This window comes from Sturnira hondurensis, unplaced genomic scaffold, assembly GCF_014824575.4.
Source record: "Sturnira hondurensis isolate 20B ecotype Veracruz unplaced genomic scaffold, ASM1482457v3 Scaffold0000549, whole genome shotgun sequence".
In the NCBI taxonomy this organism is placed as follows: Eukaryota; Metazoa; Chordata; class Mammalia; order Chiroptera; family Phyllostomidae; genus Sturnira; species Sturnira hondurensis.
This window is the reverse complement of record NW_028073180.1, coordinates 958,432-986,427: the sequence shown is the minus strand read 5'-3', so window position 1 is coordinate 986,427 and position 27,996 is coordinate 958,432. Positions and strand designations below refer to the sequence as shown.

The following is a 27,996-nucleotide window of genomic DNA, read 5'->3' as shown; positions in this document are numbered from 1 at the left end:
CTGGCAAGAGAATTGGGTAGTACTGAGTGACAGGCTTGAGTAGGAGGAATTTCTCAAAAAGTAAAACTGTTTGGGGGATTCTCCTGCAACAGCAGTTCGGCCCACTCCCCACCCAGCCAGGTGGCAGTGATCCTGAGGTTGGGCGGAAGGCCCTGCATTCCCCCATAGCACTGGGAATGGTTCTTGCCCAAACCCGAGGGACTGAGGTAGCCTGGCTGGGCTCACCCACGCACCCACACCCCAGCCCATCACCATGACCCCTGGGGAAAGAGTGCTCTGCAGAAGACCTGGATCCCCTTAGTAGGGTGCTAGGGAGAGGCACCAAACTAGCTCTTGGGAGACTGCTCACAAGACTGGCTAAGTACACACTGGGAAAGGAGAAAAGCAACACCAATCGCCCCTCAGCCTACTGCAGCCAGTGAGACAAAAACCAAACAAACAAAGACAAACACAAAACCGGTTTGTCAAATTTGAAAGCAACAAGAGGTGTTTTTTTAAGTAATCTTTTATTTTTTTCATGAACTTTTATCTTCCAATACCTTTTCCTCTCTTTCCTTCTTTCTTGTTTTATTTCTTCTTCCTTTCTTTCCAAACTTATCTTGTCTTCCTCCCTTTTCCTGCCCCCCCCTTTTTACCCACAATTGAGACAAAAAACTTGGAACTGTGAAAAGACCAGAGTTGGACCCAAAGAGGGTGCAACCCAACAGTAGAGACAGAGAGACAAACTTCACTTTGCTATAGCAAAGAAACTACAAATTACTGCATATTTGTATTATTATTTTTTTCATTATTCTTACATCTTTTATTTTAATAGTATCTTTGTATTCCTCCTATTTATGTATACTCTTCTATGACTTGGCTGGTTACATTGCATGATGTGACAGGTTTCCCCTCTTCTCTCTTCCATAGCGTATTGCTAACTTACTATCCTTCAAGTCACTTGTGTTCCTTTAGCACACTACTCAAAGTTCTATACCCCCTATTCATGTTATCCAGATCACATAGATTCTGTCATATGATTGTTGCTCTAATATTATTGTAAATAATAGCTATTTCATGCAATTGTAAATACTTCAAAACACCCCTCCTGGATCTTAGCCCACTTCACAGTTTCCGGAACTCCATTACTGTAGTGGTTAACTCTATTCCTTCACGCACTACACCTATTTACTATCCTTTACTCTCACCTTACCTCAGAATCTAAACTCCCACAACCTCACTGCTTTCTAGATCCAACTCACAATCCTTCATCCCCCAACAATAGTCTTATCTTCTGTCCATCCTTTCTAAAAAGTGGCCAGTTGTGTTGAAGGCTACAGTTAACACTGTACATGGCCTAAAGATCTGCTATCTCCTCTATACAGGCTTCTACTGCAAATATCATAGAATACTCTCCTGCTGTCATAAACCACTTTACCTTCCCCTCCAACTGACCACACAAACACAAAAAAAGAGTACGTGGAAGTGGTGAACATCAGGATACCCACTGGAAGAAGAAACCCAACAACAAAGGAACCACCAACAGATAACAACAGAAGAAGGTGAAGGAGGGAGGGGAAACCACACCAACCTCAATCCAAGACCTATTTGGAAATACAGCTAAATAGTGGAGAAATTACCCAGTACAAACAATTGAACAAGAAGAAGAGACAATCCTCAAAACCTTGTACACATGAAAGAACTAGCTTCAACACAATCTGCCCTCACCAGCACAACAAATTACAAGAGGTGGTGGACAGAGGGACCATTAGTTGACCAGCTGGTGGGAAGGACCCACAAAAGAAAGACCAAAAAACAGTCAAAACCCAAAGACAAACTCAGAGCCAATGTAAAGGACAGCCTAAGACAAGTCAGCTTGGGAGATCAAGAAGACCACACCACTGAAACTCAGAAGTATTATGCCACAGAAGTTCACACCGTAAACCCAGGAAGCCAGAACAAATCAATTTAAGAACCTGAAGCTAACAAGAAAAGTCTCACAAACAATGAAAAGACAAATAACAATTCTCAAATGAAAGGAAAGGATAAAGCCTCAGAAAGAATGCTAGATAAAATAGAAGCAAGTCAACTATCAGATATTGAATTCAAAGCACTGGTTATCAGGAAGTTCAAAGAGCTTACAACGAGCTACCAGAAACTACAGGGGAACTACAATGAACTCACTGAAAACTATATCAACATGAAATAGGAAATAAAAGCTATCAGCAAGGGCCAAGAGGAAATGAAGAATACAATTTCTGAATTGAAGAACATAGTGGAAGGAATCAAAAGCAGGATTGATGAAGCAGAAGATTGGATCAATGAATTGGAGGACAAAGTAGGAAAAAACACCCAGAAAGAGCAAGAAAAGGATAAGAGGCTCAGAAAGAATGAAGAAGGATTAAGAGAAATGCAAGACAATATGAAATGTAATGATATCCAAATAGTAGAAATACTAGAAGGAGAAGGCGAAGAAGAAGAACAAGGGATAGAAAACTTCTTTGAAAAACTTATGATGGAAAACTTCCCTAATTTGATTAGAGAAAAAGTCACACAAATCCAGGAAACACAGAGAGTCCCAATCAAGAGAAACCCAAAGAGGCCCACTCAAAGACACATCATCATTAAAATGGCAAAATTCCAAGACAAAGAGAGAATCTTAAAGGCAACAATGGAGAAACAAAGTAACATACAAGGGAGCTCCAATAAGGTTAGCTGCTGACTTCTGAAAGGAAACACTCCAAGAAAGAACAGAATGGCATGAAATATTCCAAGTAATGAGAACTAGAGGGCTGCAAACAAGGCTACTTTACCCAGTAAGGCTCTCAATCAAGATAGAAGAACAAAAATAAAGAGCTTCAAAGACAAAAGAAGTCAAAAAGAATACACCTCCACCAAACCAGCTCTAAAAGAATTACTAAAAGGGCTGCTTTAAGGAAAGGAAGGAAAAGAGAGAGATGGAGGAACACAGGTACATAAATGGCAATGAATAAGTACCTTTCAATAATAACCTTAAATGTAAATGGAATAAATGCACCAATTAAAAGACATAGAATAGCTGAATGGATAAGAAAGCATGACCCACACACACATGCTACCAATAAGACACACACCTCAGAAAAAAAGACCTACACAAACTGAAAGTGAAGGACTGGAAACAAATTTTCCAAAAAAAAAAAGGACAAGAAAAAAAGCCTGGGTAGCAATATTCATATCAGACAGAATACACTTCAAAACAAGGGCCATCAAAAGAGACCCGAAGGTCACTTCATAATACTCAAGGGAAGAATCCACCAAGAAGACATAAACATTGTAAATATACATGCACCCAACATAGCAGCAGCAAATATATAAAAAAACTTAGATGACTTCAAGAAAGATATTGACAGAAACACAATTATAGTAATAGATTTTAACACCCCACTGTCAAAAAATGAACATATCTTCCAAATAAAATATCAACAAAAATATTGTGGCATTGAACACTGCCCTAGATGAAATGGACTTAACTGATATATATACAGCCCTTCATCCCAAAGAAGCTAAATAGACATTCTTTTCAAATGCACATGGAACATTTTCAAAGATGGACCGCATGATAGGACACAAAACAAGCCTCAAAAATTCAAGAAAATTGAAATCGCACCAAGCATTTTCTCTGACCACAAGGGACTGAAACTGGAAACCAACCCAAAGGAAAAAAAAACCCAAACACTCAAAATTGTGGAGATCGAATAGCATGCTATTAAATAGCAAATGGGTCAAGAATGAAATTAGGGAAGAAATCAAAAAGTTTTTGGAAACAAATGAAAATGAATTCACAACAACCCAAAACTTATGGGGCACAAGGTAGGCAGTACTGAGAAGGAAGTTCATAGTAATCAGGCCTACTTAAAAAAGATAGAAACATTTCAAAGAAACAACTGAACCCTACACCTACAAGAACTTGAGGAACAACAGCAAAAACAGCCCAGAGCAAGTAGAAGGAAGGAAATAACTAAGATAAGAGCAGAATTAAATGACATAGAGACTAAAAGCACAATTCTAAGCATCAATGAATCCAGAAGCTGTTTTTTTTAAAAGATAAACAAAATCAACAAGCTTTTAAGCAGTCCCACCAAGAAAAAAGGAGAGAGGATCCAAATAAACACAATCAGAAATGAAAGAGGAGAGATTACAACTGACACCACAGAAATATAAAGGATAGTAAGAAACTACTACAGAGAACTAACTCTATGCTAAGAAATTTGAAAACCTAGGTAAAATGGACAAATTTCTAAAAAAATATAATCTTCCAAAATTCAATAAAGAAGAAGCAGAAAGCCTGAACAGACCAATAACAGCAGATGAAATTGAAGCAGTAATCAAAAAACTCCCGACACACAAAAGCCCTTGACCAATTGGTTTCACAGGAGAATTCTACAAAACATTTAAGGAAGAGCTAGACCTCTCCTTCACAGACTATTCCAAAAAATCCAAGAAGATAGAAGAGTCCAAAACTCTTTTATGAAGCCAGCATCATCCTAATCCCAAAACCAGAGACAGACACAACAAAGAAAGAAAATTTCAGGCCAATATCGCTGATGAATGTAGACACTAAAGTCCTCAACAAAATATTGGCAAACTGCATCCAACACTACATTAAAAAGATTATACACCATGACCAAGTGGGATTCATCCCAGGGATGCAAGAATTGTTCAGCATTTGCAAATCAGTAAATTTAATATATCACATAAACAAAAGCAAAGACAAAAATCACATGATCATATCAATAGATGTGGTAAAAGCATTTGATGAGGTACAGCACCCATTTATGATAAAAACACTCAGCAAAGTGGGAATAGAGGGAGCATTCCTCAATATAATAAAGGCCATATATGAAAGACCTACAGCCAACATCATACTCAATCGGCAAAAATCAAAAGCTTTCCCACTAAGATCAGGAACAAAAGAGAAGGTTGTTCACTTTCACCACTTCTATGCAATATAATATTGGAAGTGTTAGGCACAGCGACCATAGAAGAAAAGGAAATAAAAGGGACTCACACCGACAAGGAGGAAACTAAACTGTCACTGTTTGCAGATGACATGATAGTGTACATGGAAAATTCTATAGACTGCACCCAAAAACTGTTCGACCTAATAAATGAACTTGGAAAACAGCAAGTTACAAAGTCAATATACAGAAATCAAAGGCCTTTTTCGTATACCAACAATGAAACAGCAGAAGCAAAAATTTAAAAAAATCTCATTTGATATAGCAAAAAGAAAAATAAAATTCCTAGGAAGAACCAAACCAATGAGGTAAAGGACCTGTATGCAGAAAACAACACTGAAGAAAGAAATCAAGGAAGACACAAACAAATAGAAACATATACCGTGTTCATGGACTGGAAGAATTAACATCATCAAAATGTCCATACTACCCAAAGCAATTTACAAATTTAATGTAATCCTTATTAAAGTACCAATGGCATATTTCACATACATAGAACAAACACTTCAAACATTTATATGGAACCATAAAAGGCCCCAAATAGGAGCCGCAATTTTGAGAAAAAAGAACAAAGTAGGAGGGATCACAATACCTGATACCAAACTGTATTACAAGGCCACTGTCATCAAAACAGCCTGGTACTGGCATAAAAACAGGTGCATAGTGCAATGGAACAGAACAGAGAGCCCAGAAATAAACCCAAGTCTCTACAGTCAAATTAATAGTCAACAACAGAAAGGGGGCAACAAGATAAAATGGAGTAAAAATAGCCTCTTCAACAAATGGTGTTGGGAGAACTGGACAGATACGAGCAAAAAAAAAAAAAAAAAGAGAAAAAAAGAAGAAGAAGAAACTCGAGCACCATCTTACACCATACACCAAAATAAATTCAAGGTGGCTAAAAAACTTCAATATAAGCCGTGACACCACGAATGTCCTCGAGGAGAACATTGGCAGGAAAATCTCATATATTTCACACAGCAACTTTTTTACTGATATGTCCCCTAGAGCAAGGGACATAAAGGAAAGAATAAACAAATGGGATCTCATCAAAATAAAAAAAATTCTGCACAGTTAAAGAAAACAGTATTAAAACAAAAAGAGAATCCACTGTATGGGAAAACATGTGCCAATGATACCTCAGACAAGGGTTTAATCTCCAAAATATAAAAAGAACTTGCATGAGTCCACTCTAAGAAGATAAGCAACCCAATTAAAAAATGGGCAAAGGACTCGTACAGACATTTCCCCAAGGAGGACATACAGAGGATCCAGAGACACATGAAAAGATTCTCAATATCACTAGCTATCAGAGAGATGCAAATTAACACCACAATGACATAACACTTTACACCATTCAGAATGACCATCATAAACAAAGCAACAAACAAGTGAGGCTGTGGAGAAAAAGGGACCCTAGTTCACTGTTTGTGGGATTGCAGACTTGTACAACCACTATGGAAAACAGTATGGAATTTTCTAAGAAAACTAAAAATAGATCTGTAGTTTGACCCAGCAATTCCACTACTAGGATTATATTCTAAGAACCCAGACTTCCGCCAAGATTGAGGCATAGGTGGAAACACTGTGCCTTCTCCCACAACCAAGTTTGAATACAACAAAGGTTTGGAGCAACAAAGACACAACCAAAGGACAGAAAATTGAATTAAACGGAAGTCCGACTACATCTACCCATTCAACAGGGACAGTAAGAGGGGCGGAGCCAGCAGCGAGCATGGTCAGGCAGGACAGGTCCCCCGACCCAGGCACGCAGGCAGCCCGGAACCAGTTGGGGTGTGGGGCAGACTGACCGCGGGCGCACGTTTGCGCACAGTGAGACAGACAACGCAGGCCCCAGGGGGCGAGGGCTGACGGCGGTGGCACACTCGCGTGCAGTGGGACGAAATGCGTGGGCCCCGTGACAGGCAGCAACTGTGGCACTGGTGAGGGCCGCAGGGTCAGGCGGCTGACATGACGCCATAGTCCCTCTTTGACCCCGCCCCCACATACAACGTCACAACCCAGCGACTTAGTTGCCCTGTTCTAGTGAACACTTTGGGGCTCTGATCCTGCTATGGAACAGGCACGAAGAGCCCAAAAGATGGTGCAAGAAGAACTCAAAGTCCCAGAGCCAATAACTCTCAGCGACCGAGAAATTGCCAGCCTCTCAGAAGCGCAATTCAAGACACTATTTATCAGGATGCTCACAGAACTGGTAGATTATAGTCACAAATTAGAGGAACATATGAAGGCTAAACTAATTGAAATGAAGGGAGATGCACAGGAAACCAATAGTGATGGAAAGGACACGGGGACACAATTCAATGGAATGGACCAGAAGGAAGAACAAAACATCCCACCAGAAAGGAATGAAGAAATGAGAATTCAAAAAAATGAGGAGAGGCTTAGGAACCTCCAGGACATCTTTAAACGTCCCAACATCCGAATTATAGGGGTACCAGAAGGGGAAAGAAACAGCCACAAGTGGAAAACGTATTTGAACAAATAATAAAGGAGAACTTCCCCAGTCTGGCAAAGGAAATGGACTTCCAGGAAATCCAGGAAGCTCAGAGAGTGCCAAAGAAGTTGGACCCAAGAAGGAACACACCAAGGCACATCATAATTACATTAGCCAAGACCAAAATGAAGGAGAGAATCCTAGAAGCATCAAGGGATAAGGGGACAGTCACCTACAAAGGAGTACCCATCACACTGTCAGCGGATTTCTCAAAAGAGACCTTCCAGGCAACAAGGGGCTGGAAAGAAGTATTCCAAGTCATGAAATCCAAAGACCTACAGCCAAGATTGCTTTATCCAGCAAAACTTTCATTTAGAATGGAAGGACAGATAAAGTGCTTCTCAGATAAGGTCAAGTTCAAGGAGTTCATCATCACCAAGCCCTTATTATATGAAATGCTAAAGGGACTTATATGAGAAAAAGAAGATGAAAACTATGAACAGTGAAAGGACAGCAAACTGACAGTTATTAACAACCACACCTAAAACAAAAGCAAACTAAGAGGACAGCTAGATCAGGAGTGGAACCATAGAAATGAAGAACACATGGAGGGTTAGAAACAGGGGGGTGGGAAGGGGAGAAGGGGGGAGAAGGCACAGAAAATAGCATAGATGGTAGGTAGAAAATAGATATGGGGGAGGGTTAGAATAGTGGGGGAAATATAGAATCCAAAGAACTTGAGACACGTGGTTATAAACTAAGGGGTGAGAATGGTGGGGGAGGGAGTGTGCGGGTGGAGGAGAATGAAGGGGGGAATAGAACAACTGTAATGGTATAATCAATAAAATATATTTTAAAAATTTTAAAAAGGAACCCTGAAACACCAATCCAAAAGAACCTGTGCACCCCACTGTTCATAGCTGCACAATTTATAATAGCCAAGAGTTGGAAATAACCTAGGTGCTCATCAGTAAATGAATGGATCTAAAAAGTATGCTACATTTATACAGTGGAATTCTATGTGGTAGAAAGAAAGGAGCTCCTACCCTTTGCAACATCATGGATGGAACTGGAAAGCATTATGCTGAGTGAAATAAGCCAGGCTGTGAAAGATAAATACCATATGATCTCACCTTTAACAGGAACCTAAACAACAGAACAAACAAGCATGTAAAATATAACCAAAGACACTGAAATAGAGAACAGGCTGACAGTGATCACAGGGGATAGGGGAGGGAATTTCAGGAGAAAAGGGGAAGGGTTTATAGGAACAAGTATAAATGACACATGGGCAAAAACTAAGGGGAGTGGAAATGGGAGGGAGGTGCGGAGCACTGGTGGTGTTGGTTGGAATAGGAGTAAAAGGCAGAAAACAGTACTTGAACAACAATTAAATAAATTAATTTAAAAAAAGATTTGCTTTATATATTTAGGTGCTCCTATGTTGGTTGCATAAATGTTTATAAGGTTTATATCCTTTTGTTGGATTGTTCCCTTTATCATTATGTAGTGTCCTTCTTTGTCTCTTTGTCTTTTATTACAGCCTTCGTATTAAAACCTGTTTTTTTCTGGTATTATTGCTATCCCAGGTGTTTTTCTTGCTTTTAATTTGCATAAAATATTTTTCTACCTTTTTACTTTTAGTCTCTGCATGGGTCTGTTCTTGTGAGGTGGGTCTTTTGTAGACAGTAAACATATGGGTCTCGGTTTTTGTGGAGGTTTTTACCCATTCAGCTACCTTTCATGTTTGATTACAGCATTTAAGCCATTTACATTTAAAGTGATTAATGATAGGTATGTATTTATTGCCATTTTAGTCTTTATAACTATGATCCTCCTCCTCCTGCCCACCTCCCTTCTTCTTGTCTGAATGCTCTTTATTTTTCCTTCAATTTTAAATGATAGCCTTGCTGGATAATGTAGTATTAATTGTAGGTACTTACTTTTCATCACTTTGAATACTTTATGCCAATCCATTCTAGCCCAAACTATTTCTGTGAGAAACCATCTTAGAGTCTTATGGGAGTTCCCTTGTAGGTAACTAACTGTCTTTCTCTTGTTGCTTTTAAGATTATTTCATTATCTTTAACCTTTGCCGTTTTAATTATGATATGTTTTTGTGTGGGCTTCTTTGGGCTCATCTTGTTTGGGACTCTCTGTGCTTCCCAGATTTGTGTGATTTTCTTCTTCACCAGGTCAGGAAGTTTCAGTCATTATTTCTTCAAATAGATTCTCAATTTTTTGCCTTCTCTATTCTCCTTCTGATACACTTATGATGTGGATGTTGTTTTACTTCATGTTGTCCCAAACTATATTCATTTTTTAAAAATTCTTTTTAAATTTTTGTTTCTTTAGTTGTTTTTCTGCTACCTTGTCTTTCAAATTGCTGATTTAATTCTCTGCTTCATCCACCCTACTTTTTATTCCTTCTAATGTATTCTCCATTTCAGATATTATATTCTTCATTTCTGATTGGTTCTTTTTGTTTTTTATGTTATTTTAATGCTATTGAAGTCTCATTAAATTTTTTTGTAGTTCTCACTACGTTTTTTGAGCATCTTTATGAACTGATTTTTTTTTAACTCTACATCTGGTAAATTGCTTGCCTCCATTTCATTTAGCTCATGTTCTTTTATTTTGGTATGTTTCTTTGTCTCCCCATTTTGGCTGCCTTTTTGTGCTTATCTTTACATATTAGATAGATCTCTTATGTTATTCAGTCTTGGTAAAGTGGCCTTATGTAGTAGGTATCCTGTTTGTCCAGTTACACAATCTCTTTGATCACCTGAGCTGGGTGCTCCAGAAATGTCTTTTGTGTGGGTTATGTGAGCCCTCCTGTTGTAACTGAGTCTTGATTTCTCTCGGCTCATTCATGCATGGGATCAACTCTCAGGCTGTGAGGATCAATCTCAGCCCGAGTGTATGAGCTGCTGTGTAGGTGCTATTCACTCTAAGCAGAATTTGCCTCAGCAGGATCTGGTGTCAGCTAATACCTGATATCTACCTTTGCATATGTCTCTAGTGAAGCTAATTGGATCCTGCTATAATGTTGTCTAAGGCTGGCCACTGGGTGTGTTGGTTCTGGGGCCTCTTGGGAGGGATTCTTGTGCAGGTCAATGTCAGAGATTGTCTGTGACTGGACCTGGGCAACCTGTTTGGGGCTACAAAGCAATCCACAGTTTGTGGCTGCCTCTGCTGGGTCTGGGTGTAGCATGTAAAGGACTAAGCTCTGCACCAAGGGTAGTTTCCAGTAGTACTAAGTCCAGGGGAAGGCCAGAAAAAGGCCCTAGGCACCCTGAAATCTGACTCTCCCTGCCTATGCCTTCTGGCTGCCTCTTAGGCTCAATCACTGAATGAGCCTCTGGTAGTACTCAAGTTGCATGACAAAGGTTCTAGTGGGTTAACAGGTAGGGGCAAATGGTGTTCACCAGATATATACAGGTTCAATCTTGGTGCCAGTGATAGATCTGAGGCCACTCGGCAAAAGTTCCTCTCTATACCAAGTCTAGCTGCCACCTTCCAGGTGCCTGAAGGCATTTGTGATGGTGTGAAGTTTTAGAAAATCAAGTTAGGCCAGCAGAAATGATCGGTCCCAAACAGACCAAGATTTGGCTGTGTGAAGTAAGGACTCTGCACTGTCAGGTGTGCAAGGGACAAATGGCCCCCATCCTAGAGGCACACAACTCAGTCTGTCCCAGATTCTACCAGGAGCCTGAGCTCAGCAGATTAGGGCCCCAAAGAGTCAGGCCTGGGCAAAGAGGGGAGAAGTGATCCCTGATCCAGAGCCACACAACTCAGTCACTGACTGCCCTGAGTATCCCTGGACCTCTACACCTCTGTCCAGGCAGCTGACTCCTCAACAGGTTGTGAGCTCCACAGGATAGGGCAACAGGGAGTTCAAAGGGTAGGTCTATTTCATTCCCTGAGGCTGGTGCCTTAAGGATGGAGTGCTCCATTCAAGAAAGAAGGCATCTGCAGTGTGGGAGAGGCACTCAGCACAGGGATCCTGGAGGCTGTCCCTTCAGTTCTTTCCCTAGAGCCGCAAACCCCAGTCTCTCTTCACATGACTCTGGTCCTCTCTGCCTTCTCTACCTCCCCTGGAGCCCAGAGTGAGTGGCTGCAAATGAGATTCTGTGCATTGGTCCCTTAAGAGGACACCTATGTATCTAGCAGACTCATAGCTCTTTGGTGGACAGAATCACTGCGGACTTTCAAAGCCAGATGTTACATGGGTACCTCTCCCTGGCTCTGGTGCTCTGGGCTGGGAATCCCAATGGGGATTCAGGGGATGCCTTTGTAGCTGAGATATCCCTCCAGGATTTCAGCTGCTGCCCATTGAAGCAGGGCCAGTACTTTCTGTGATTCCATCCTTCCTACTAGTCTCACGTGGCTTCTTCTGTAAATCCTTGGTTATAAGACTATTGCTCAGCTAGTCTTTGGTTGGTTATTCAGGTTGATTGTTCTGTATTTTAGTTGTAATTCCAGTTTTGTCCTGGGAGGAGGTATACCTTCTACCTACTCAGCCACCATCTTGGATTCCTGTCATATTGATTTATTAATGGTTAGAGGAAAACGTATAAACATCTGCTGTCCCAGAATGGCAGTTTCCAGGGCTCCCTGAATTGCTCAGCCATCCTACTGTTGTGAACCATCATGTCTGTCTAGCGTTGTGCCCTGACCCTTCATAACAGTGGCTTTGTCCTTTTGCATCTCCCTTTCTACTCACAGATCCCTTTAGGAGATCTGAGGTATTCAAAGAAATTCATCTCATTAACTCCACACCCAGATTACAAAAATAAGATACAAAGAATTTAAAAGACTCATCTGGTGACTTTGGATAAGTTAACTGAGTCGTTCCCCATTGGGAAAAGTTGTTCCTTCTCTGAATGACAGGGCTCTCTTCCTTTTATAATTTCAAACTCTTTCTTATCCCCAGAGCTCCCCCTATAACTTACTAGTCAAGTAATGTCATTGGTGTTTCCTGCAGACTTCCTTATGGGAAGTCTGGGAAACAAATGGGAAGAAAAAGAAAGGGAAAGAAGAAGGGAAGGAGAGGAAAAAAATCTGTTTATGAGGGGTCTACTATGTGCCTGGCATTGGTTTCAGTGCTTTTGTATGTATTTGTTGCATTTACTTCTCCTCAACTTCATGTACATCTTATTATAGACAAGGAAAATGAAGCTCAGAGTTGTTAAATAACTTGTCATAGGTCACACAGTTATAAATATTGGAAGAAAATTTAAAGCCACATCTGAGCCCAAAGGCCATGATCTTTCCAGTACATTGAGAGATGTGTAAGGTACACCCATGGAATTTTACTTTAAGTTAAGTCAATGATTAATAGGTTAGGTCCATACAATTAATCTTCTTGTAGTCTCCATTTTATTTATCTTGTCACTCCATCATTCAGTGTAAATTGCCTCAAACCCCTTTTGAAAAAAGGCAGCATGTGGATAGGCCAATGGTAAAGACCCATTACTCTACAGCAAAATCACCTCAGAGGGAGACACAGAGCAGTGTTACCCTCTGACCTGACAGAGGAAGAAGCCAAGGTTAAATGATTGTTCCAGACCCCCAGGACTGAGCCAGACTGCAGATAAAAGCTTAGATTCTTGGTTATAAGGGAATTTCCTCTGCCAAGTATTTTCAAGGTATAGGTGAAAAGTGTCTGGGAGATTTCCTTTCTGCATCCAGTTTCTCTCAGATTCTCAGAGAGCCTTGTGTATCTGGCACTTGCTTCAGTAAGCATGCTGAGAAGAGTCCAACTGGCATTTATTTAGTTACTATAAACAGATATATCACTTTGGCTTCAGTGAGGCAGCTTCCAAATATGCCCATCAGCTCTCCTGCTTGTGGGAATGCCTAGCAGGGCATGGGCATGGTAGACATACTTATGGTGCACACACCTGCCCAATTGCCCTCCATGCCAACCCCCAGGGACACTGTGATGAACAGGTGTCATGGGGGACTGGGAATGGTAGTGAAGGCACATCACTCATGTGTGAGACATTTTCCTCACAGAGTTCCTTTAACTCCCTCAACTTCAGTGTCCACTGTGAGCCCTCCACAGCTCTGTGTGACTTTTTCCAGATGTCAGGACTGCTGAATGAGCCTGAACTCTGAATTTTACTTTGGTGACTTTCCTCCATAGCTCCTGGATGAGTGTTCAGATACTCTCTGATGTCAATATAAACCCTGACCCTAATCTTTCCAGCTTGCACACTGGAAACAAACCTCATAAACATTCCATTTTCCTCCAATAAGCTCACCTCCTACCTAGATGCTTACTTAACTCAGCTTTTCCCACAGCGTTTTTGGAAAGAGAAAATGTTTCAAGGGCATTAAGGGAAAAGTTTACTAGATATAAAGGTATAGGCTAAGTTAAATTAAGTACAAAATCGTCACTAAATATTTTCTTTGCTTTAAAAATAAACTTACTAATAAAGTATGGTTGTTAATGATAAAGAAAATTTCGAAGGCCTATGGATCTCTCAGAGAACAGGTGTGACATGATAAGAGCCATGTTCTCTTAAGAGACATTTTAGTATAAAAGAATTTCTTTCTTTTTTATTCTTTTCTCAAAGAAAAAGTGACTTGTTTAATGCTATCCCAGTGCTAACAGAGCATTTGTTCCTATTGTCATTGAGAAGCAAGGCAATTGCATCCCCCAGATTTACAGGTGACTGCTAGTTTCAGAGAGCCAGTTTGTCTGTTAAAAGATGTAACCTATTTTTAAAAAATGGCCATAGAGCACAATTTATTTTTCTGCAGGATAATTTCAAGCCAGTCATTTAGTTGAAGTTTTATTGCAAAGGTTTTACTCCAGTATTTTGTGCAGATCATAATTTTTATTGAGCCTGAATATAGACAGTTGGAAGCTTCCAGACAATCAATCCTGTGATGAAGAGGGAGAGATAGCTTAATATAGAGGTTAAAAGTGGTAGCTAAGCTCTACCACTTATTAGACATGTCCTTGCATAAGTTACTTAAACTCTTTGTGCCTTAGTTTCCTCCTGAGTAATGTGGAGATAGACCGATGACATTGTTTTGAGGTTTTTAAAAAAGGTGATTAGCTCAGGTAAATTTACTTAGCACAGTATTTGGTACTTAGTAAATACTCAACACATATTAGCTAATAAAAAATACACACATGTAGACTTCATTTAGGCCTCCCCAAAGTATAGCCTAAGATAAAGGCATTGGTTGCAGTTTATTTAGGGGGTGACTCCAGGAAGCAGAAGGAGGGAGCAAAGTCACTGCTATAGACCACAGAACTTAATTCCACGGGCAACTTAGAGAAGCCTAGAACATACCTCCCATGGTTGTCCACCAGCACCTGGAGTATCTCATGTGTTTGATGTTTATACATATGAGGGTGAATATAACAGAATTACAGATCAATATTTTTAAATGAAATATAATACACTCAACATTAGTCCTGTGGCCAAGCAACTTGGCTCACTTTTTATTGTGAAAAGAAAACACTAAGGGATGACATATAAGTAAGTTCTTACAAACACAGAAATTTAATTTAAAAAGATTCCACCACATAGAGCTATGTAACATGAGTAAGCTTTTAAACCTTTTTCTGCTTTGGTTTTCCTGTATATTGGAGAATAATAATAACATTCCACTTCCTAGTGGGAATCAAATGCATAGCACTTAACATAGTTTCTGCATATAGCAAGCCTTCTCATTATTTTTCAGTTGTTGTTCTTCTTCTTCTTATTGTATGCATAACTGAGATAGTAGAAAACCATTGTCAGAGAGTTTTAGGATATGTAGTTGGTTTACCTTAGTGTAAGTCACAATACACCCCTATTTACAGAAAGGGAGCCTGAGATTCTGACTGGCTGCTTGCCACAGACTTCCCAGCATATCCTTGGCAAAGTTGTAGGAGTTCAATCTGAGGGGCCATGGTACCTGGCTGCAAAGCTGGGCAGATGGTTAGACTTGCTGGCCAGCCTTTTGTAAAATCTGTTGTTGATCTGGGTTTGGTTCCATCTTTGTGGGACCTTCCTAATGCCAAGAAAACCCCATCTCCTTTCTACAAACACTATCTACAGTGGTCTTTCTCCTCCATAGAGGACACTTTCTGGTTTTCTCCTGGGAGGCCTGGCCCTTTCCTGTCCATAGGCTACTCTTTCCTGTCTAGAGTTCCCAGTGCTGCAGCTGGAGACATTAGATGTAAAGGTATAGGCTGCAGCACACAACTCCCTACTAATCATGGATTTGTGATTAAAAATACATAAAATGAAAACAAGAAATGATTTAGATACAGCTTCTTGCAAGGAAAACTAATGTTTCCAGTTAGACCACAATTCTAAATTATCTACAAGGACTTCATTCTTTGGCTAAAAAACATTAAGCTGGTTTCAAATCCATTTTCTGATAGCTCTTTTATCCTGGGCCCACAGTCAACATGAAATGTAGCACTTGTAGGAGAACTTGATCCATCCAGTTATTTAAAGTCCAGAGTTATGGCTTTGTGGCTTTGATGACTTCACTTGGATCCTCAATCTGCCTTTTTTTTATATTTGTACCAGCACTAGAGAAACAAGAAATATTTGCCTTTTTAATGCCCACCATTGCCCCACTGGTTTATACCCTGGAAAGTTACTGAACACAAGGATCCCCTGTAAAGATGTCCAGCATTGCCATCAGTCATGTTAAAAGGCAATGTCCTTAACCAATGCCCCACCCCCATTAGTGTGGTGATACAGATAGAGCAATGGATTCTGACCCTCATCATCTGTGACTTTGAGCAAGTTGCTTCATCCTTTTGGGCCTCATCTCTTAGACCACAGCCTAGAACTAGAGTTTCACTCTGGTTATCTTAGCTTAAACCTACTATTCTTCAAAATTATGATCACTACAATGACAGGTCCTTTTACTGTTGACCATTCCCTTTCTTGCCTCCAACATCCTGTTGGAATAGGAAAAGTTTGGTCTCCATATGACTTGAGCAAAAAAACCTGGGTCACATCTTGAGCATCAGATAATATCCCTAAGGGACTCCATTTAATAGTAATGGTGGTTGCCATTTATGGAGTATTTATTATGTGCTAGGTGCTGTTAAGCACTTTTTGCACACATGTTATTTCATCTTTACAACAATTACGTTACAAGTGAGGAAATGCAGGCTCAGGGACATGACAGCATTGGATTCAAACCAGATCTGTCTGACTCCAAAATCCATACTCCAGAGCCTCAACTAGAATTTACTCTTCTTTTCTAGACCTACTTTCTCCCTTACCTCTGTCCTGAGACTGGAGCAGTCAGTCACAGATCCAGTAGGGGATAAGGGTCTTGTTCATCTCTAGTCTTTCTTCCTCAGTGCCAGGGTCCAGGCTCCTCCATCCACCAGGCTTTGAATCCTGTGACCTTGCATTGCAATTCAGAGATCACTAAAGGTCCAAAGAGGCTGGCATTTCAGAATCACTATCAGTTGTATGTATATATGTGTGTGTCCACAGAAACAACCCAAGTTGGAGTGCAAGGAACTCAGGTTAATGGCCTAGCCTACCACTTTTTAAAATTCTCTGATGACAGAGGGATCTAGGAATTCATCTTTGGCTCAGAAAGATCAGAGCTTTCTTCTCATTCTCTCTCCCTTAATTCCAGGGCTGCAACCTTCATTAAGCATCTACCAGCTTCCCCATCTCCACCCCACTCAAACTGAAGCCATATCTCAAGGTGGAATGAACTGAAGTGCAAAGAGAAAATATCCAATCTCCAAAGGAGTGTAAGATTTTTGCCCACCTACCTCCACCCACCCCACTGAATCTCTCAGTGATGTCACTTGGCCTCAGATCTACCTCTCTGTATCTACCTCCCCGCACAGAGCCTGTGTGATCACTCAGCTGCTGCTAATGAAAAGAAGTCATGCATAAGTCATGAGGGACAAGTTTCAGGCTGGGTGGGGAAGGGGACTGATCTGCATGGTTGGCTCCTGCCTATGTGAATGACAGGGGACCCAACTCTTCAGCCCCTGTCCTAACATAAGCACCCTGTTTTCCTGAAACCCAGCCCTTCTCCCATTGGACTGCTAGGCTCAAAACCAAGGAGGATTTGTGTTTTCTTTGAAATTTAGCATTAAGGACAAATCTGACTTTTATGTAAGGCAAGAAATTGTTCTATTCAAAATTCTCTTCAAGGCCAAGGGCAATTTGCATTCCAAGGAACAGCAAGCACTGAGGCTTGCAGAGATAGAAGAGGAGACAGCCAGGTGGCATCATGGGGAGTGGATACCACCTTCTGAGGAGCCACTTTGATTGTAATGACCCTATTGACAATAAGTGCTGTTTACTGACTCTCATTGGTGGCAGACATTTTCCTTTTGTGAGTTTGTTTAATCCTCACAGCCACCATAAAATGTAGGTATTATTTTCTCCTTTTTATATATGAGGAATGGAGTCTTTGAGAGGCCACTTTTTTTTTCAAAGTCACACATCAGCAAATGGCACAGTCTGGAATTGAACTCAGGAATGTCTCTACCTGCACCAATTGTTTCTCTCTAAGTTAGCCTGATAGATTTATAATATATGCACCAAGACAGATAAAATTGATACAAAATAATATTGGATGTAAACTTATTGAAAAATAAAATTTAAAAATAAACAAATAAAATATGCACCAAGGGCAAAGTATAAAGTACTATGCTTTTGTCTATGTATCTTGTTATCATTTGGCTTTAAAATATGATGAGCATGAATCATGTGAATTGTATTACTTTTAAAAGAGTTTGGAAAAAAGGAAGATTTGTGGAGGAGGTAGAGGAATAAGGAGGATGATAATGTAAAGGCTCCAATTTGCTAAGAAAATGTGGGACTGGTAAAGGGGAAATGGTAGAGTGTGGGATACAGCTCATGGGGTTTTACTGATGGCCTACAGCAGATGGATGAGACAGTAGAAGGGGGCCACCAAAATTGTCTGTTCCCTCAGAGTGTACCCATGTCAGAGCCATTTGGTTTGGACTAATTTGAGGGCAGCCCAGGGCAGTGCAGCAAATGTAGGTCTGCCATTAGGAGACTTAAAGTTTAATTCCAATTCTGTTAGCAAATAGGCCAACTTTGCCAAAGTTCTGTGGTGGGTTGAATGATGGCTATCCAAAACATATGCTCATAACCTAATGCCTGAAACATATGACTATTACCTCTCATGGCGAGAGTGAATATTATTTTATATGACTAATGGTGTGATTAAGACTCTCAAGAGGAGAAATTTATTTGGGGTTATCTAGGTAGGCCCTAAATGTAATCTCATGTATTCTTACAAGATAGTATACACAGAGGAGAGGACACAGAGAAGAGAAGAAGGCAATGTTACTACAGAGACAGACACTGGCATAATGTACCCACAAGGTGAAGAACACATAGAGCTACCAGAAGCTGCAAGAGGCAGAAAGGCATATTCTTCCCTGGAGCCTTGGAAGGAGAATGGCCTTGCAGATACCTTACATTTGGACTTCTAGTCTCCTGCACTATGAGAGAATACATTTCTTGAGTTTTAAGCCATTCAGTTTTATGGTAATTTGTTATAGCAGCCATAGGAAACTAATATATGTCACTTTCCCTTTCTGGTCTCAGTTTCTTTGACTGTAAAATAAGATTTAATTTCCCAGTTCTGACATTCCCCCTGTTACTCTCTGAGCCACAGACCCCTGTGGGAGGTCAGGTTTCCATTCTCTAGGCTGACCCCTTCCATGTGACATTAATGTCTAAACAGGTCAACTTTTCCCTTTGGGGAACAGAGCTGGTTGAGTCAACATGATTTTGCTAAGGGTAAAATACCTTCACAGAAAGTTAATTTTTTTTCTTACTGTTAATTGCCAGAAAAGTATTCAACCTTACCCCAAGGCAGCCATCCAAATAACTCTGGCCTCCATGTACATTTTGAAAAAACTTTCAGTGTCTTCCAAATAGTCTCTGCAGTTTTGGGAACCATAATTAAGGAGTTCCACAAAGTTACTTTGAGGTTACTGAGTAAATGCAGTACAGAACTAATCGACTTGTGCCACCTCAGTACCAAGTTCAGTCTTTTCTGCATCTACATCACTAGCAGTTCACCAAATGACTACTGATCAGGGCTCAGGGCATCCAGTTAAGTGACTTGAGAGTCTCATTTGCAATTACCATTAACTCGATGACTGCCTTGTGCCCACAGAGTACAGTGTCATACAATATTCACAAAAACTAAAGGGCTGGAAGAGGCTGCAGAGGAAAGCCTTTAGAAATAAGCTCCTACAGAGGACTTCCACCAAGATGGAGGCATAGGTGGAAACACTGTGCCTTCTCCCACAACCAAGTTTGAATACAACAAAGGTTTAGTAAACAAAGACACAGCCAAAGAACAGAAAATTGAACTATACGGAAGTCCAACAACAACGAACCCTTCAACCGGACCGGTAGGAGGGGTGGAGCCAGCAGTGGAGCAGGGTCGGGCAGGAAAGATCCCCCGACCCCAGGCACCCAGGCAGCCAGGGTAGTATTGGGCAGACCCAGTGAGGGTGTGGGGTGGCAGGCTGACCGTGGTCACACATTCACGTGCAGATAAACCAGCAGAGGAGTGGGCAGTGAGACGGACCACGCAGGCCCCAGCAGCGAACCCAGTGAGGGCGTAAGGCTGCGGGCTGACCGTGGTGCACATTCGCATGCAGTGGGATGGACCTCGCGGGCCTCAGCAGTGGGAGGCAGCAGAGGGGACGGTCATTGTTCCCCTTTGACCCTGCCCCCACATACAGCGTCACAGCCCAGCAACTGAGTTGTCCCGCCCTGCTGAACACCTAGGGCTCTGCTTCTCATATGTAACAGGCATAAACGGTACAAAATATGGCTCAAGAAGAACTCAAAGCCCCAGAGCCAATAACTCTAAGTGACAAAGAAATAATGAACCTCTCAGATGCACAGTTCAAAATACTGGTAATCAGGATGCTCACAGAACTGGCTGATTTTAGTCACAAATTAGAGGAACATATGAAGGCTAAACTCATTGAAATGAAGAGAAATGCACAGGAAACTGACAATAATGGAAAAGAAACTGGGACTCAAATCAAGGGAGTGGACCAGAAGGAAGTAAGAAATAACCAAACAGAAAAATGTGAAGTAACAAGAATTCAAAAAAATGAGGAGAGGCTTAGGAACCTTCAGGACATCTTTAAACATTCCAACATCCAAATTATAGGGGTACCAGAAGGGGAAAAGAAACAGCCACGAGTGGAAAACTTATTTGCACAAATAGTAAAGGAGAACTTCCCCAATCTGGCAAAGGAAATAGACTTCCAGGAAGTCCAGGAAGCTCAGAGAGTCCCAAACAATTTGGACCCAAAGAGGAACACACCAAAGCATGTCATAATTACATTAGCCAAAATTAAAATGAAAGAGAGAATTCTACAAGCAGCAAGAGATAAGGGGACAGTCACCTACAAAGGAGTTCCCATCAAACTGTCAGCTGATTTCTCAAAAGAGACCTATGGGCAAGAACGGGCTGGAAAGAAGTATTCCAAGTCATGAAATCCAAAGACCTACAGCCAAGATTGCTTTATCCAGCAAAGCTTTCATTTAGAATGGAAGAACAGATAAAGTGCTTCTCAGATAAGATCAGATTCAAGGAGTTCATCATCACCAAGCCCTTATTATATGAAATGTTAAAGGGAGTTATTTGAGAAAAAGAAGATAAAAATAAGAACAGTGAAAGGACAACAAACTCACAGTTATTAACAACCACACCTAAAACAAAAGCAAACCAAGAGGACAGCTAGATCAGGAGTGGAACCATAGAAATGAAGAACACATGGAGGGTTAGCAACAGGGAGGAAAAGAAGGGGGGGAGGAGATACAGAAAATAAGTAGCATAGATGGTAGGTAAAAAATAGATAGGGGGAGGGCAAGAATAGTAGGGGAAATACAGAATCTAAAGAACTTGAGTCACATGGTCATAAACTAAAGGAGGGGAATGGTGGGGAAAGGTGTGTGCAGGGTGGAGGGGAATGAAGCTGGGGGAATAGAACAACTGTAATGATATAATCAATAAAATATATTTAAAAAAAAGAAAGAAGCTCCTAGAGTGAGCTCTATCTGCTCCAGCCCCTCTTGGTCCCTCCTTTATCCTTTCTACCCTCAAAAGTGCTAATGAGCTGTGAAGAGGCTCCATCGTGGACAGCAGAAAGCAGATGATATTATTTCCAGAGGGCGCAGAATGGGACCCTCAGAGAGGGTTGTGTCAATAACTAAGTAACCTACAGAATTAAACAACCTTATTGGAGCCTTTAACTGCTTTAATAAGGTATTTAGCCTGAACACTCCAAAGGCCACCTCTAAATCTCTAAAGACCTCTCAGATCTTTAGCTCTCATTTGACTGCCTACTGCACTGTGTCAAGCAGAGCTGGTGAAAGCCCCATGGCCCATGGGATTTCCAAAGAAAATTCCATAAACAGTAGGGGCAATGTTTGGCTTTGCCATACTTTTCTCCTCCGCTCGCTTCTTTAATGATCCTCCTCCTCCTCCATGCACCTCCCCCCAACCCATTTCCTCTGTGAGTGATGCAACAAATTTTATCCATACAGGTCGGTCTTAGAATGAAAGGCAAGTGAATGCTTCAAGTAATGGCATTAAAATGCCCTAGCTTTAGATTTAGTGTTTGTCATTGACCCATATACCCTCTCCACCATGTGTATGTGTGTATAAACCCAAGGTTAACAGGTTACAGTAGAGAAGAGCTCTGAGGAGGCTGTGTAGAAAGAGGCATGAAGAATCTCCCAGCAGAGATGGGGAGGTTGCATCTTCAGACCTGGATGCTGGTGAGGGCACTGTGGGTCTCAGTAATATGTTGACACTAACAAGAACCCTTTGTAATTTGTCAGAAAGCATCTTACGAGTCTTCTTTCCAAAACTGATTTACTAAGGGATGTGGCTAAGAGGAGGAAGTTGCCCAGCTGGCCTCAGCTCAGCTACTATTTGCTTGAGAAGGGCTGAGGTCTGACCCCAGAGGGGCTCTGGCTGCAGTTACAGACCCTGCCTACAAGTCCCTGAGTGCAAGAGCTGGGCAGTTCACACCTCAAAGTGCACTTCTGGAGTTGGGGCAGAGGAGAGAAGGGCTGCACATGGAAGGGCATGATAGAAGCAGTTAGTTTGGATGGGTGAGGAGCTAGGAGAGAAAGACTTTTTGGGTTTGGAAACAAGAAAAAGATACAAAGGAGAAAGAAGGGCTGAATCCAGACCAGGTTCCGGAACCCTCACTGGTGCCAACCTGAGGCCTGCTGGCTACATTTCAGTAAATTCTGTAAATGGAGAAACAGAGGGCAGTCATCCAGGAACACTGGCTCCTTGATGGTGGTCACTTTCATGGCGTAAGAAAGAGAAGTGGGGGGCTTCATCTGTGCCAGGAGCCCTCCCTATAGGTGGAGACAGACAGACAGAGAGACACAGGGAAACAGACTGTCATTTGTACTCCACAGAGACAGCTCTGCTGTGGATGATTCCCCTACCTGGGACTTGATTAAAGCAGAGTGCCCTCATATTTCAGGCCAGGGTGGGATTAAGGGGCATAAATTGCTCTAATCAGGGTGTCTGCATTCCTGGGAAGTCTGCTTTCCATTTAGAAGGAAAGGCATCAGCTTTAAAGGAGTCCCAGGTTACTGAGTAATCACCACAATAAGACTGAGAATGATGGTGACCTATACAAAAATAATAAATACACAATTTTCTCTGCTCAGTAAGTGGATTTTGATTATAACTCAGCACTTGCCAGAGGTTATAGTATACTATCAGCATTCTCAGAAAAGCTCTGTAAGGACAAAGGACAAAAAGATTCCACAAAAACATAAGAAAACTAAATAACCACAGGCTTCTAAGCCCTCTCATGTAGGTACATGCTACCTAGAAAATTAAAAGTAAGGTTGCATTCTGTCTGTCCTCAGTCACCATTTCATGTACCAGCCTGTCACACAAAGTGTGGGGAAGTACCAGAGATCAATAGCTGTTCTGAGTTAATATCGCCAAAGCTTTTCTTTAAAATAATTTTTTCCATGTAAATCATATCTTACTATATCCCAGGCATATTTCTGTGGTCTGTCAATGGAAATTAATGCTTAGAAGGAGCACTTTTCTTTGGAAGTTTTATACACTTTTTAATGTAAGTGATGGAAGCAGCAATGTTCCTGTGGAATTGTTCCTTTAAAGTTGCTCTGCCAATGACTATTAACCCTTAGGCTTGAGAGACAGGAACCTGATGTGCCACCTGGACAATGAATGAACACAAGGTGCTTATCAAGACCTCCATGGAGGCAGCATGGGCTGGAGAGGTCTCTCTGCCTGGCACAGCCTCTGCGAATCTTGTTCGTTCTGCTGCACCCCCTGGTTCTGTTAGCATCACTCAACTTGCTGTGCTTACGTGCAATGACACTCATCCAGGTAAAAGCTCTTAAGTGTGTGTGTGTGTGTGTGTGTGTGTGTGTGTGAGTGAGTGTGTGTGTGTGTTTGGGAAGTGAAAAGCCAAATGAGAATGTACTTGAAAATGTTAGCTATGAAACATAGCCTCTCAAAGTATATGCCACCTATTTTTATGTTACTGCTTATATGGTTTCTAAGTTGGCTAAAGGCTTTATGTGACAACTTTTGAAGTTCCTAATGAATCCCTACATACTATGTGCAATAACATATTTTTTGGAGGATGTTATAAAGCACATCTACCTCTAGTATTTCTTTTCACCCTCACAGAGCTATGGAGGCAGGATAGATATTTATTTGTATGTTTATTTTGAAAGTGAGAAAAGACACAGAGAGGTTGAGTCTTTGAGGTCACACAGTTTGTCAGAGCTGACCCATGACTTCCAACCTTACTCTGGACTCCTGGGTTCAGGCAGCAGGATTATGTGCCAACATCCAGGCATATATCACCAAAAAATATACACATATGCATTTCATCCCACCCCACAAGATCTGAGCACCCCTCTTGTCCTCTATTGTAGGCTGTAGTCAATGAACCACATAAATTCAAACTTTGGAAATGTTAAATGTCATTAAAAAATGTTAAATGTATTAAAATGCAAAACAGGAGTAAACAATATTTTTTGCCCTAGGGAACTAACTAATGTAAAGTGACAAAATAATAGGAGTTTGAATGTGGTCTCAATGTGGCCATGAAATGGAATTCAGAATCACATTTTAATATGTACCTCCTACACTTGTTTTGCCAAGGATGACTGGTGATGAATATTCATTTGTAAAACTAAGCCATAAAGTAAAAAGAAATAGTAAAATGAGGGGAAAGAGATTGAAAGAGAGCACAGGGACAAGACAGCAAGAGATGTTTCATGAGATGGTATTAGTTGTAGCTTGGGCACCACAGAAAGCTAGGTCACCATAGCCACTTCAGAGAAGTCAGTCCATCACCCCTCCACCGAGGACCATCATTAGCAGTGGCCCCAGGGGATCCAGGCAGCTGTCTATCCTATGGATCTGCAGAAATTGTGGGATAAAAGTCGGAGGACCTATCAGCATGGACCTGCAGTGATCCAACTGAGAAGAGTCTAACTCTTCATAGGAGTTAATAAAGTGATGAGGAACAACCAACACCCTACCTGCCCAAGATCAGTGGTCAGAATGACAGATCTATCCTCATAGGTATCATTCCAGCACTCTCCCTGTAGTCATGCCCTTCCACCTGTTACTCAGCCCTGGGTATAGTGAGGACAAGAAAGGAGCTCCTAATGAGTCTATCATTTATTTTAGTATAGAGTCATAGTGGCTAAATTTCATATTTGGGGAGTTCAGCAGCAGCCCACTACTCCACTAGTGCACTGTCTTCCCCACCACCCCTGGCTAGTGGCTCTTCATTCATTTCTCCATCAGTTTTGGCCCAGATGTGGTGCAGTCCTCGGCATCCCATTTTTTGCCATTCATTTAAAAAGCATTGAACTGAAGGCACAAATGCAGAGGCAGCGGCACCAGACATGCAGTTGGGTGGCCACAGGCAACACAGCACCCGCAGCCACCTGCAGTGATTCAGACAGTAGCTCAGAGCGGGTGTCCTTATTACACAATTGAAGAAAAATCTGCCTCTTCCAGTTCTCAGTGAAAGGTGGTGAGGGGGTAGAATGGGGGCGGGAGGTATCTCGTTAGCAGAACACACAAAGAAGACAAACTCCTGACATCTCTCCTCTCTCTCTTTCTCTCTTACACACACACACACACACACACACACACACACACACACACACACACACTGAGTCTGGACACAGGAAAAATACTTAAAAATACTTTGTAGAGAAAGCCCCCTGGCCAACTCTTAGCTCCTTGTCTGATTGTTTCTGCCAGCATTACTTCAGCGGTAGCTAGAGGGGGCTTCCAAAATCCATGTATTTGCCTGCTTTTGCAAACACATGGGCAGGCTGCAATCTTTGTAACTTTTCAAATCCTGTCTATTGAACATTTGCCCACCAATATTTTGGAGGGTCGCTCCCTACTTCCTCCACCACCTCTACTTCTGACTACACTCTTCCGTTGCCAGCTTGGAGGAAAGAAACTGGATTTTCACTCGTTGTTCTGGCCAGTCAGGAGAATAACTCACTGTCACAGAGAGCACCAAGCAACTTGAGAGAGCCAGAATGAGCCGAGGCAACCTCTCTGAGTCCCAAACACAGTCATAGCACGCGCGAACCCGCCTTTGCCAGGAGCTCCGTGCATGCGCGGGAGAGTCACTGACCCCTGGAGAAAGGACTTGAACCCGAGCGGCATGTATATAAAATAATAGAAAGCAGCTCACCTTTATGTTGTGCGTTGGGTTTACCACGCAGACAAGTTGCCCAGCGGCGGAGAAAACCCGTTTAGCCTTGTAGTGCTGAAAGCGGAGGTGAATGAGATCTAGCACAGCTCCAAAGCAATGGGTAAAGAAAAACATCACAACTTTTGGGGTGGTTGGCAAAGGAAGGCAGCGGAGGCAGCTGTCCTTGGGCTCTGGAAGGAGCGCAGACACCGAGACACTGCTCTCCAGACTGGCTTAGCGTGCGTTGATATTCATCATCAAAATAAGACGGTTAGAATCTTGCAGCAGTGAGGCGGCCAATCAAAGGGACAGAAATGTTATCCTTGAGGTACAGAGACAGCCAATAACAAATGCCTCCCCTACTGAAACTCCCTGATGAATTGAGCCTGGCGTAAAATGTATTACTGAGCATTACCATAGATCAGCACATTGCATTTATCTTGTGATTACAGCCTACCATACATAATGCAGAGGAGATAGGCTGACAAAATTGATTGCTTAATGTGTCTCCATTTATTAATTGACTTAATTTGACACGAGAGCCTTTCTTAATGCACTGGCAAAACGTAAAGCGTTTAAACCTCCAAATAGTAAAACAGCCTTTTCCAAAGTAGGCAGATGGATAACGCAGATCCTGGCTTCACTCACCAGAGCTGCTTGGGAGAAAATCAAATATTACAAGATTCCTCTGAATCTAGATAAGGATTTGGCAGATGCGGAAACCTGCATCTTTTAATCTTGTGCTCTGACCATGTCTGCAATTTGGGTTTCAATCCCTTGAAAAATCTTACTCTCCACTCTATATAATCCCAGACAAGAAAAACAAACAAACACTATATATATAGACACACACACACACATATAATAGTAATAATAATATATAATTATATATAATATATTGCATATATGTGTAATTAATAAGTCTGATAATATTAAAGCTAAAATGAATTGAGTCTGCTTTTAAAATAATGAAATCCCTGATGCATGAATGCACACACAGAAAAACCTACAGAGGAAAGTGGTTTGTAATCAGCAAAATAATTACAATGTGAAGGGTCTTTTCTTGTCGTTCATTTTCATATTTGTGGGCAGCAAATTGCTAATCAATCAATAGATTTTTGGATATATTAAGACAGAGATTAAGGGCACATACACCACATCATTTGCTTGTGTTTGTGAATGCCGGCAGCACATTTCTGTGCTAGAGAGGCAGAGGCATGACAGTCTTCAGACTGCACTCTCTCTCTCTCCAAATGGGACTGGGGATTGGCTGGCAGGTGGAGGGCATGGGGGAGGTTTCCTATAACCAACCACAGGTTCTGAAAGAAAGGTTCCTGAGCAGTGCATGAGGAGTCAGGGTTCCTGGGGACAGTCAGCCTTTGTGACTTATAAAGCAAGAGAGTAGAATGTGTTTTGTCTCTCTTCAGTTATTTATTGAGAAATCAGCCCAGATCCTGTGTGCTTGGGTGAGGATGGGCCTTGTGGGTGAATTGCACCCAGAGTTGTGAGCTCATTGCTCCTTCCATAATGGCTCTCATTTTGTTCTGGCTACAGTTCGTGATTTGTAATATATGAACATGTACATCCCCCTGGGACATCTACTCTGTCACCTGGTCAGGCAATTGAACCAACAATTGAAATATAGGAAAAAAATGAACAGGTTCACTGAAACCAAGGCTAACCCAGGTGTTAGTTTTAATTTGAATTTTAAACTAATTCAAATATTTTAAGAGACAAATAAGCCAAGCACCAATTAAAATGGAAACTTTGTATTTTCTAAAATAATTGCACTGGCACAG

The 27,996-nt window shown here is 41.4% G+C and overlaps 1 protein-coding gene across 1 annotated transcript in view; it reads right to left on the bottom strand.

Annotated features, from left to right (window-relative positions):
- The window catches only part of SIAH3 (siah E3 ubiquitin protein ligase family member 3), a 114,082-nt gene extending 87,681 nt beyond the window's left edge, over positions 1-26,401 (bottom strand). Inside the window, exon 1 of the mRNA XM_037041804.1 lies at positions 26,198-26,401. Within this exon, the coding sequence (XP_036897699.1) occupies positions 26,198-26,332 (135 nt within the window). The 5' untranslated portion in view covers positions 26,333-26,401. The remainder of the gene's footprint in view (positions 1-26,197) is intronic.
- Between the last annotated feature and the right edge of the window lie 1,595 nt (positions 26,402-27,996).